The 13,104-nt window shown below is 51.9% G+C and overlaps 1 protein-coding gene across 1 annotated transcript in view; it reads right to left on the bottom strand.

The window, feature by feature from the left end:
* The window catches only part of anos1b (anosmin 1b), a 172,191-nt gene that overhangs the window by 119,539 nt on the left and 39,548 nt on the right, over positions 1-13,104 (bottom strand). The window contains exon 2 of the mRNA XM_046300364.1: positions 11,384-11,431. Within this exon, the coding sequence (XP_046156320.1) occupies positions 11,384-11,431 (48 nt within the window). The remainder of the gene's footprint in view (positions 1-11,383; positions 11,432-13,104) is intronic.

Genomic DNA, 13,104 nt, shown 5'->3' with positions numbered 1-13,104 from the left:
AGAGTTTAGAGCAGAGAGTATAGAGAGAGAGAGCAGAGAGTATAGAGACAGGAGAGAGAAACCAGGGTGAGAGTATAGAGAGCAGAGAGAGATTGGAGAGAGAGCAGAGAGTATAGAGAGAGAGCAGAGAGAGCAGAGAGAAAGCAGATAGAGAGCAGGGAGAGTATAGAGAGAGCAGATAGAGAGTATAGATAGAGCAGACAGAGAGCAGATAGAGAGTTTAGAGAAATCAGAAAGAGAGCAGATAGAGAGTATAGATAGAGCAGAGAGAGCAGGGAGAGACCAGAGAGAGAGCAGAGAGATAGTATAGAGAGAGCAGAGAAAGGGCAGAGAGAGTAAAGCACGGCCCTCCTAGCATATGCTCTTTCATGTGGAATGAATCCTTCACCATAAACCATTTTACAACCAGTTAAAGGTAACTGGCCATGCTGAACATATGTAGGAACTAACTAACCATGATTTACTTTAAGCACTGCAACGTGAGCTCAGAGACCATATCGTTGTCTCGGACGACCACCATTCGGGTACTTAATTTCAAATGTTTTCATCAAAGCTGAGCGTCGCGTTAATCAATGGTAGTATGGAACACCTCCTGGAAGGGCTTTCGGGGTGGAAATACTGTAAGGGCTTTCTGGATGGAAATACTGGAAGGGCTTTCTGGATGGAAATACTGGAAGGGCTTTCTGGATGGAAACACTGGAAGGGCTTTCTAGATGGAAACACTGGAAGGGCTTTCTGGATGATACAGATACACATTTAGTCATTAAAACAATCATAAACCTACAAAAGGCTAACGGTTCTCTCTCTGGCATGAGAGTACACATACAGGCAGTTAGGCCCTCACTCCCTATCCAGGAACAGGCCTTTCTCTCTGGCACGGGACAGAATGTTATTGGGAGAATGCTTCTGACCTTCCATTTGCAAGACACACACATAGGAACTACAGACACACACATAGGAACTACAGACACACACATAGGAATACACACATAGGAACTACAGACACACACATAGGAACTACAGACACACACATAGGAATACACAGATAGGAACTACAGACACACACATATGAATACACACATAGGAACGACAGACACACACATAGGAACTACAGACACACACATAGGAACTACAGACACACACATAGGAATACACACATAGGAACTACAGACACACACATAGGAATACACACATAGGAACTACAGACACACACATAGGAATACACACATAGGAACTACAGACACACACATAGGAACTACAGACACACACATAGAAACTACAGACACACACATAGGAACTACAGACACACACATAGGAATACACACATAGGAACTACAGACACACACATAGGAATACACACATAAGAACTACAGGCACACACATAGGAACTACAGACCCACACATAGGAACTACAGACACACACAGGAACTACAGACACACACATAGGAATACACACATAGGAACTACAGACACACACATAGGTACTACAGACACACACATAGGAACTACAGACACACACATAGGAACTACAGACACACACATAGGAATACACACATAGGAACTACAGACACACACATAGGAACTACAGACATACACATAGGAACTACAGACACACACATAGGAATACACACATAGGAACTACAGACACACACATAGGAACTACAGACACACACATAGGAACTACAATATGAACTACAGACCCCCCCCCACACACACACACACAACCAAGCTGAAGGAGCATGGAGTTGGCACTGTGTCCACATTAACATCCTGTCCTTCAGTTGTTTGTCTCAAATGTTCCCCTCCAGCATGTTAACGCAGATTCACAATCAGTAATGGACTTCCTAATTTACAGCACGTAACCCACGAGTGTACCACATAAAGTTGGCAAACAAATCCACAGTTAAACCTACAAGTGGTAGAAGTTGCTCTGGATAACATCGCCTGTTAAAAACTAGAATGGGAGGGGGGTGTGGGGGGACCTGCAATTTTGGCTTCTATGATTCAACTCAGTGACCAGACAGCAAGTCAACTCACTCTTAACCCTAAACCACAGCCCTGGGCCTTACCTGTTTTGGGAGGGGAGGGGAGGAAAGGAGGGGAGGGGAGGAAAGGAGGGAGGAAAGGAGGGGAGGGGGGAGGAAAGGAGGGGAGGGGAGGGAGGAGGGGAGGGGAGGAGAGGGAAAGGGAAGAGGAGCAGAGAAGGGGGAGAGCATTACAGAGGGGACATGCCCTTGTGTTGGCAGACTTAGACCAGGCCAGGGTCAGGTGAAAGGAGCAGGGGTGAGGAGACAGAGGGGAGGAGACAGAGGTGAGGAGAGAGGGGTGAGGAGACAGAGGGGAGGAGACAGGGGTGAGGAGACAGGGGTGAGGAGAGAGGGGAGGAGACAGGGTGAGGAGACAGAGGGGAGGAGACAGGGGTGAGGAGAGAGGGGTGAGGAGACAGAGGGGAGGAGACAGGGGTGAGGAGACAGGGGTGAGGAGAGAGGGGAGGAGACAGGGGTGAGGAGACAGAGGGGAGGAGACAGGGGTGAGGAGACAGGGGTGAGGAGAGAGAGGGGAGGGAAGGAGAGAGAGGGGAGGAGAGAGAGGGGAGGAGAGGAGAGAGAGGGAAGCTGGGCCTAAAAGCTGCAGTTTCCCCTGAAGCACCCCAAGACTCGCACAGCCCCTCAGGCAGAGAGGGAGGTTGGGGGTCAATCCAGGTCCAGGACTGTAGCCCACAGTGGCCGCAGGCAAAGGTGCACTGAAGGGAACAACGGACTTCACCTTTCAGTTCTCCCCGGTCCGGTTAGACACAGGTCTGACAGATAGCGCTGGACTAGAGCCTAAAACGACCCAGCTCTGCCCTCTGGTTAGTGGGGTTGCACCTTCCAAGTCCATTCATTCTGCCTTCATTTAAAATGCATAACACAGCTTTAAAATGACGACACCTAGAAGTAGGTACATGTTTGAAACTATGCAGTCAATTTCTGGAGCGTGGCTGCAGTATACAGTGTTGTGTGCAAAAATAAAGAATAATATATGCCATTTAGCAGACGCTTTTATCCAAAGCGACTTACAGTCATGTGTGCATACATTCTACGTATGGGTGGTCCCGGGGATCGAACCCACTACCCTGGCGTTACAAGCGCCATGCTCTACCAAATGAGCTACAGAAGGACCAACTTTAAAAACCTAACAATAAATTAGCACGAAGGAGAGGAGGAGAGGAGGAGAGGAGGAGAGGAGGAGAGGAGAGGAGAGGAGAGGAGGAGAGGAGAGAGAGAGGAGAGGAGGAGGAGAGGAGAGGAGGAGGGAGGAGGAGGGAGGAGAGGAGGGAGGAGAGGAGAGGAGGAGAGGAGGAGAGGAGAGGAGAGGAGGAGAGGGAGGAGAGAGGAGAGGGAGGAGGAGAGGAGGAGAGGAGAGGAGGAGAGGAGGAGAGGAGGGAGAGGAGAGGAGGAGAGGAGGAGGGGAGGAGGGAGGAGGGAGGAGAGGAGGAGAGGAGGGAGGAGGGAGGAGGAGGAGGAGGAGAGGAGGGAGGGAGAGGAGAGGAGGAGAGGAGGAGAGGAGGAGAGGAGGAGAGGAGGAGGAGGAGAGGAGGAGAGGAGGAGAGGAGGAGGAGGAGGGAGGAGGAGGAGGAGAGGAGGAGGAGAGGGAGGAGAGGAGGAGAAAAAGGAGGAGAAGGAGGAGGAGAGAGAGGAGAGGAGGATAGGAGGAGAGGGAGGAGAGGAGAGGAGAGGGAGAGAGAGAGAGGAGAGGAGAGGAGGAGAAAGGGAGCTGAGGAGAGGGAGGAGGAGAGGAGAGAGGAGGGGAGGAGGAGAGAGGATGGGGAGGAGGAGGAGGAGGAGGAGAGGAGGGGAGGAGGAGGAGGAGGGAGAGGAGGAGGGAGAGGAGGAGAGGAGGAGATTTTTAGGAGGAGGAGAGGAGGAGAGGAGAGGGAGGGAGAGTGGGAGGATAAGATCTGAGACCAGAGTGTGGGAATGGGAGAGAGAGAGAGAGGAGGAGAGACCCTTTTAAACCCACACCTCCTCCTCTCCTCTCCTCTCCTCCTCTCCTCCCTCTCTCCCTCTCTCCCTCCCTCTCCCTCTCCTCCCCTCCCTCTCTCCTCTCCACTCTCCCCTCCTCTCCCTTCTCCTCTCCTCCCCCCTCTCCTCTCTCCTCTCCCTCTCCTCTCTCCCTTCTCCTCTCCTCTCCCCTCTCCTCTCCCCTTTCCTCTCCTCCCCTCTCCTCTCCTCTCCCCTTTCTCTCCTTTCCCCTCTCCTCTCTGGACTGAGAGAGGGAGAGGAGGAGAGAGGAGAGAGAGGAGAGGAGGGAGGAGGAGGAGGAGCTCCCCTCCTCCTCTCCCTCTCCTCTCTCCCCTCCTCTCCTCCCCCCTCTCCTCTCTCCTCTCCTCCTCTCCTCTCCCCTTTCCGCTCTCTCTCTCCTCTCCTCTCCTCTCCTCTCCTCTCCTCTCCTCTCCCTCTCTCTCTTCCTTGGGAGGCTGGTTGAGCTTGGGGGAGGGTGGAGATGTGAGGAGTGTGTGTGTGTGAGAGAGTGTGTGTGTGAGGATCAGGAGGCTCAGAGGGAGCCAAACTAACCATGAGAGGATTAGGAGGAGAGTGATGGCATCCAGACTGGGGATGGACAGAGGAGAGGATTCTCGGAGGAGAGGGAGGAGGAGAGAGGAGAGGAGGAGAGGATGAGGAGGGAGGGAGGGAGGAGGAGGTGAGTGAGGAGTGTGTGGTGAGGAGGGAGAGGAGAGGAGGGAGGAGAGGTGGAGGGAGAGGAGGAGGAGGAGGAGAGGTGGAGGAGGAGGAGGAGGGAGGAGGAGAGAGGAGGAGAGGAGAGGAGGAGAGGAGAGGAGGAGAGGAGGAGTGAGGAGTGGTGAGTGAGGAGAGGAGGAGAGGAGGAGAGGAGGAGAGGAGGAGAGAGGAGGAGAGGAGAGGAGGAGAGGAGGAGAGGAGGAGAGGAGAGGAGAGGAGGAGAGGAGAGGAGGAGGAGGGAGGAGGAGAGGAGGAGAGGAGAGCGAAGGAGGAGGAGAGGAGGAGAGGAGGAGAGGAGGAGTGGAGGAGAGAGGAGGAGGTGAGGGAGGGAGAGGAGGAGAGGAGGAGGAGAGGAGGAGGAGTGGTGAGAGGAGGAGAGGGTGGAGTGAGGGAGTGAGGTGAGGTGGAGGTGGTGTGAGGAGTGTGTGTGTGTGAGGTGTGGAGAGAGTTTGAGGAGAGGAGGAGCGGAGTGTGTGGGAGAGGATGGTGAGGTGTGTGAGGAGAGGAGGTGAGGTGGTGTGTGAGAGGATGGAGTGTGAGTGTGTCTGTGTGTGAGGAGAGGGGAGATATCCAGACGCCTGGACATGAGAGGAGAGGAGGAGAGAAGGAGAGGAGGAAAGGAGATAGGGAGGAGAGGAGGAAAATGCTCCATTGGGAAAAAAACACAAGAATTCCTGTTTAACCCCATCTGCTAAACAGTCACTCCATCTTTTGCCTCTCATAAAGTGCTTTTTCTAGTCAAGGACCATATCACCTCCACCCTACCTGACACCCTAGACCCACTCCAATTTGGTTCCGCCCAAGTAGGTCCACAGAGGATGCAAAACTGCCTGCCGTTATTTTTACCTGGACAACATTTACTTGACCTATTATTGAGGGAGATGGGAGGATAACCTCCATCTGAAAACAATTAGACCAGCTCCAATACTTAGTGTGGGAATGGCCTTCACACTGGGAGGAGAGAGGAGGTCTACCCTTTTAAACCAACATCTCCTCCCCTCCTGATCCTCAACCGGGGCCCCACAAGGGTCTCCGTTCTGAGCCCTCTCCCCTCTCCCTGTTCCTCCCCCGACTGCCTCCCTCTCCCGCTCTCCTCCAACTCAATCATCAAGTTTCCTCACAACACTAGGCTTGATTCCAACTCCTCTCTCCCTCTCCTCCCCCTCGGAGTGTGGTCTCAGGAAAATAACCTCACACTCAACCTTAACAAAACTAAGGAGATGATTGTGGACTCTCGGAACACCCCCTATCCTCTCCTGGAACAGTAGTGGAGAGGGTCCTCTTTTAAGTTCCTCTCCTCCTTCCTCCCATCACAGACAAACTGAATTCTCCACTCACACTGACAGCTCTGAAGAAGCGCCAGCTCCTCTCCCTCCCCTCTCCTTCTCCTCAAAAGCCTCCTTCTCTCAGATCACTCGAGAGCATCCTGGCGGGCTCCTCTCACCGCCTCCCCTCCTCTCCCCCTCTCCTAAGGCTCTCCTCTCCCCTGCTCCTCCTCCGCTCTCCGGGGGCAAACTACCTGCCCTCCAGGACTCCTACACCCCTCTTGTTCAGGAAGGCCATAAAGATCTCAAGGACATCAACCTCCCTCCTCTCCCCTGTTCACCCCCTATCTCCAGAAGGCTCAGTACAGGTGCATCAAAGCTCTCCGAGAGACTCCTTCTATCTCAAGGCCATTCAGACTGTTAAACAGCCACCTCTAACACCTGGCTCTCCTCTCCTCTCATCTCCCCCTCTCCAACTCCTCCATTTCCTCTCCTCTGATCTCCCCCTTTCTAAATATATCTCTCCTCTTTCAATCTACCTTATATCTTACTTCCTACATTATTCATCTCATATGCATATCCTCTCCTCTCCTCTCCTCTCGACTCTCCTCTCCTCTCCTCTCCCTTTCTATGCCTCTCTGTTTCTTCTCTCTCCTCTCCTGTATATACTGTCCTCTCCATCTACTGTATGCTGCTCTGTACCATCACTCATTCATATGGGCTATGTAGGCTGGTTTATCCCCTTACACTGTGTATAAGGTAGTTTTGGAATTGTTAGTTGATTACTTGTGTGGTTATGTGCATGCCACATGTGTGGAACTAGAAGCACAAGGCACATCAGTCAGGCATTAGACCATCTGCCTTAACGAGCCAAACTAACCATGTTTATTTGATTATTAGTCCATCCAGCTGTGATGACTACCTCTGTTCCCAGCATCCACACTGGCTTCATGGACACAGTCCTCCATCTGATTCTCGGCTGCCTGGGGGAAGGGGGGGTTGGTGTGTATGCCTGCATGCATCCTCTGCTGTGTGTCCCAGTTGTCCATGTTTGTGTGTGTGTCCATCTGTTTAACCCCATCTGTGTGTCCATGTTTAACCCCGTCTGTGTGTGTGTGTTTGTGTGTGTGTGTGTGTGTGTGTGTGTGTTTAACCCCGTGTGTGTGTCCATGTGTTTAACCCCATCTGTGTCACTCCATCCGTTTAACCCCGTCTGCTCCGTGTGTGTGTGTGAGCGTTAACCCCGTCTGTCCCAGTCACTCCATCCGTTTAACCCCGTCTGCTGTCACTCCATGTTTAACCCCGTCTGTGTGTGTGTTTAACCCGTCTGCTGTCACTCCATGTTTAACCCCGTCTGCTCCCAGTGTCCATCCGTTTAACCCCGTCTGCTCCCAGTCACTCCATCCGTTTGTGTGTGTCTGCTCCCAGTGTGTCCATCCGTTTGTGTCTGCTGTGAGTGTTCCAGCGTTGTAACCCTGTCTGCTCCCAGTCACTCCATCCGTTTGTGTGTCTGCTGTGTGTGTTTGAGCGTGTGTCCATGTGTTAACCCCATCTGTGTGTCACTCCATGTGTTTAACCGTGTGTGTGTCTGTCCCAGTCACTCCATCTGTTTAACCCCGTCTGCTGTGTGTGTCACTCCATCCGTTTAACCCGTCTGCTGTGTGTGTGTCCATGTGTTGTGTGTGTCTGCTTGTGTGTGTGTCACTCCATCCGTTTGTCTGTCCCAGTCACTCCATCCGTGTGTGTCTGTGAGTGAGTGTGTTTAAGCGTGTGTGTGTGTGTGTCCATGTTTAATGTGTGTGTGTGTGTGTGTGTGAGTGTGTATGTGTGTGTGTGTGTCTGTGTGTGTCTCAGGGAGATATCCATACGCCTGGACATGAGAGGAAGCTCTGTGACGTCTGCTCCCAATCACTCCATCCGTTTAACCCCGTCTGCTCCCAGTCACTCCATCCGTTTAACCCCATCTGCTCCCAGTCACTCCATCCGTTTAACCCCATCTGCTCCCAGTCACTCCATCCGTTTAACCCCGTCTGCTCCCAGTCACTCCATCTGTTTAACCCCGTCTGCTCCCAGTCACTCCATCCGTTTAACCCTGTCTGCTCCCAGTCACTCCATCCGTTTAACCCCGTCTGCTCCCAGTCACTCCATCTGTTTAACCCCATCTGCTCCCAGTCACTCCATCTGTTTAACCCCATCTGCTCCCAGTCACTCCATCTGTTTAACCCCATCTGCTCCCAGTCACTCCATCTGTTTAAACCCGTCTGCTCCCAGTCACTCCATCTGTTTAACCCGGTCTGTTTAACCCAGTCACTGAAGACTGTTTAGTCACTGAAGACCAGTCACTGAAGTCTATCAAAAGCACCTAGAAGGCAGTGGCAGCAACGAAAAGGGGACTATGCATTCTTATCTACTGTGACACACTCACGCACACACACACACACATACATACATACATACATACACTCACGCACACGTACATACATACATACATACATACATACATACATACATACATACATACATACATACATACATACACACACACACACACACACACACACACACACACACACACACACACACACACACACATACACACACACACACACACACACACACATACACACACACACACACACACACACACACACTCAAACACACGCTCACATCACACACACACACACACACACACGCTCAAACACACACACACTCAAACGCTCAAACACACACACGCTCAAACACACACACGCACAAACACACACACACACACACACACACACGCACGCACACACACACACACACACACACACACACACACACACACACACACACACACACACACACACACACACACACACACACACACACACACACACACACACACACACACACACACAACACACACACACACACACATGCTCAAACAAACACACGCTCAAACACACACATGCTCTAACACAGACACACACGCTCAAACACACACACTCACAAATGCACACATACACACACACACACTCAGACACACACACATTTTTGACCTTCCTCTTTATTACCCTCTAAGGGAACCAATTATGAGTCACCAACCTGCTTATTCTCATGAAGCACATAAAAGTGTCACAGCACCATAGTGGATATATAGGACTCAGCATCGATCGGCTGTATGAGAGAGAGACTGTCTGAGACTGAAAACAGACCACTTTCTCCTACTCTCGCTCCTCTCAATATAGGACTCAGCATCGATCGGCTGTATGAGAGAGAGAGACTGTCTGAGACTGAAAACAGACCGCTTTCAAGGTTATTGGTTCACTGGGGAAGGACCCAAAGTTATTGGTTCCCTGGGGAAAGACCCAAGGTTATTGGTGCACTGGTGAAGGACCCAAGGTTATTGGTTCACTGGGGAAGGACCCAAGGTTATTGGTTCCCTGGGGAAGAACCCAAGGTTATTGGTTCCCTGGGGAAGAACCCAAGGTTATTGGTTCACTGGGGAATGCCTGAAGTTTATTGGTTCACTGGGGAAGGACCCAAGGTTATTGGTTCACTGGGGAATGCCTGAAGTTTATTGGTTCACTGGGGAATGCCTGAAGTTTATTGGTTCACTGGGGAAGGACCCAAGGTTATTGGTTCACTGGGGAATGCCTGAAGTTTATTGGTTCACTGGGGAATGCCTGAAGTTTATTGGTTCACTGGGGAGCGATCCAAGATGCTGACTTTAATCAGGATAATATGTAGTAGGGAGGAGGGGAGTATGGAGGGAACTAGGGAGGGGAAGAGAGGTATGGGAGAGAGGGAGGGGAGAGAGGGAGGGGAAGAGAGGGATGGGAGAGAGGGAGGGGAAGAGAGGAATGGGAGAGAGGGAGGGGAAGAGAGGGAGGGGAAGAGAGGGATGGGAGAGAGGGAGGGGAGAGAGGGAGGGGAAGAGAGGGATGGGAGAGAGGAAGGGGAGAGAGGGAGGGGGAGAGAGTGAGGGGGAGAGAGGGAGGGGAAGAGAGGGATGGGAGAGAGGGAGGGGAAGAGAGGGATGGGAGAGAGGGAGGGGAGAGAGGGAGGGGAGAGAGGGAGGGGAAGAGAGGTATGGGAGAGAGGGAGGGGAAGAGAGGGATGGGAGAGAGGGAGGGGAAAGAGGGAGGGGAAGAGAGGGAGGGAAAGAGAGGGATGGGAAGAGAGGGAGGGGAAGAGAGGGATGGGAGAGAGGGAGGGGAGAGAGGGAGGGAAGAGAGGGATGGGAGAGAGGGAGGGGGAGAGAGGGAGGGGGAGAGAGGGAGGGGAAGAGAGGGATGGGAGAGAGGGAGGGGAAGAGAGGGATGGGAGAGAGGGAGGGGAGAGAGGGAGGGGAAGAGAGGTATGGGAGAGAGGGAGGGGAAGAGAGGGATGGGAGAGAGGGAGGGGAAAGAGGGAGGGGAAGAGAGGGATGGAAAGAGAGGGATGGGAAAGAGGGAGGGAAGAGAGGGATGGAAAGAGAGGGATGGGAAGAGAGGGATGGGAGAGAGGGAGGGGAAGAGAGGGATGGGAGAGAGGGAGGGGAGAGAGGGAGGGGAAGAGAGGAAGGGGGAGAGGGAGGGGAGATAGGAATGGGAGAGAGGGAGGGGAGAGAGGGAGGGGAAGAGAGGGATGGGAGAGAGGGAGGGGAGAGAGGGAGGGGAAGAGAGGAAGGGAGAGAGGGAGGGGAGATAGGAATGGGAGAGAGGGAGGGGAGAGAGGGAGGGGAAGAGAGGTATGGGAGAGAGGGAGGGGAAGAGAGGGATGGGAGAGAGGGAGGGGAAAGAGGGAGGGGAAGAGAGGGATGGAAAGAGAGGGATGGGAAAGAGGGAGGGGAAGAGAGGGATGGAAAGAGAGGGATGGGAAGAGAGGGATGGGAGAGAGGGAGGGGAAGAGAGGGATGGGAGAGAGGGAGAGAGGGGAGGGGAAGAGAGGAAGGGGGAGAGGGAGGGGAGATAGGAATGGGGAGAGGGAGGGGAGAGAGGGAGGGGAAGAGAGGGATGGGAGAGAGGGAGGGGAGAGAGGGAGGGGAAGAGAGGAAGGGGAGAGAGGGAGGGAGATAGGAATGGGAGAGAGGGAGGGGAGAGAGGGAGGGGAAGAGAGGTCCCTGACCCAAACCTTGACCTGAGGGAGGGAACAACATCCCCCCTGAACACCATATGATGCGAACTGAATAGCTGCATGAGTGAGCCTCTCTCTCTGTGTCTGTGTCGCACACTGGCACACTGGCACACACACACACACACACACACACACACACACACACACACACACACACACACACACACACACACACACACACACACACACACACACACACACACACACACACACACACACACACACACACACACACACACACACACACACACACACACACACACACACACACACACACATATTCTACAGGTGTTTTCTTACCTGTGAACACCTCCGGTGGCTCTCACACCAGCCCAAGACGTCATCACTCTGCAAGGCAGAAAAAACAAATCAACTGAGGAATCACTGAAATAAACCACACTCTTTCACACAGCTTTACTTCAGCAATTCAATATTACAAATTCAACAACACATTAAATATGTGTTTCTGGGGAACAGCCACACACCACAATGCCCTTTCTGGAACGCCTCTTCCTTTGATTCATGGCTGCGGTGCAAAGACCCAGACCAGACCCAGACCAGTTTTACGTCTCTGAATGGAAGTGGGTTCAGGCCTCGGCGAGGAAAGTCCTTAGTCAACATTGCAGGCTACGCCCCAGCATGAAACCACGGTAACGGGCGTGAGTCATCACCTGACCAGTGACCACAGGTAGGTAGGTCCTCAAATACCACTGGTGAACAGTAGAGAGAGGACCATCACGGACTAACAGGACTAAGGGCAAGTGGGGCAGCAGGCAGCCTAGTGGTTAGAGTGTTGGGCCAGTAACTGAAAGGTTGCTGGATCGAATCCCCGAGCTGACGAGGTAAAAATCTGTCGTTCTTCCCCTGAACAAGGCAGTTAACCCACTCTTCCCCGGTAGGCCATCATTGTAAATAAGAATTTGTTCTTAACTGACTTGCCTAGTTTAATAAAGGTTAAAAGAAAAAATCCTATAGGTTTCATCTCTGGTGAGTCTATAAACTTTTGAGATAAAAGTTAACATAATTGTCCCAAAACACCAGCATTAAACAAATGTACACTACATGAGCAACATGTCATTCCAAAATCATGGGCATTAATATGGAGTTACCCCCCCCCCCCCCCCTGTGCTGTGCGGCTATAACACTCTTCTGGGAAGGCTTTTCACTAGATGTTGGAATATTGCTGCAGGGACTTGCTTCCATTCAAAAATGCAGCATTTGTATGTTGTAGCGTTAGGATTTCCCTTCACTGGAACTAAGGGGCCTAGCCTGAACCATGGAAAACAGACCCAGACCATTATTCCTCCTCCACCAAACTTTACAGTTGGCACTATGCATTTGGGCAGGTAGCGTTCTCCTGACATCCGCAAAACCAATATTTGTCCGTTGGACTACCAGATAGTGAAGTGTGATTCATCACACCAAAGATCGCTTTTACACCAGTCCAGCCGATGCTTGGCGTTGCGCATGGTGATCTGAGGCTTGTGTGCGGCTGCTCGGCCATGGAAACCCATTTCATGAAGCTCCAGACGAACAGTTCTTGTGTGGAAGTTGCTTCCAGAGGCCGTTAGGAGCTCAGTAGTACATCTGAGGACATATGAATTTGACGAACTGACTAGTTGGAAAGGTGGCATCCTATGACGGTGCCACGTTGAAAGTCACGGAGCTCTTCAGTAAGGCCATTCTACTGTTTGTCGAAAGAGATTGGCTGTCTGCTCGATTTTATACAGCTGTTAGTAACGGGTGTGGCTGAAATAGTCGAATCCACTCATTTGAGCGGTTGTCCACATAATTGTGTATATATAGTGTATGTTGAACTCTTCCACTTGAGAGGAGAATAAGTGTCATTGTCTGTCTGATACGAACGTAAAATAAATCTCCTCAGCGGAGTTCCCACATCCGCTTTTCAGCAGAAAAGTAAGCTATGTTGAACAAACAATATCCTGGATACGGTTGTTGGCAACTCCTCTAGGGATGGTCTGATACAGACATCACGGAGAGAGAAACACTGACACAATAAA

Source organism: Oncorhynchus gorbuscha, linkage group LG15 (genome assembly GCF_021184085.1).
Source record: "Oncorhynchus gorbuscha isolate QuinsamMale2020 ecotype Even-year linkage group LG15, OgorEven_v1.0, whole genome shotgun sequence".
NCBI classification, from domain to species: Eukaryota; Metazoa; Chordata; class Actinopteri; order Salmoniformes; family Salmonidae; genus Oncorhynchus; species Oncorhynchus gorbuscha.
Note: the sequence above shows the minus strand (reverse complement) of the source record. Positions and strands in the feature narration are given on the sequence as shown.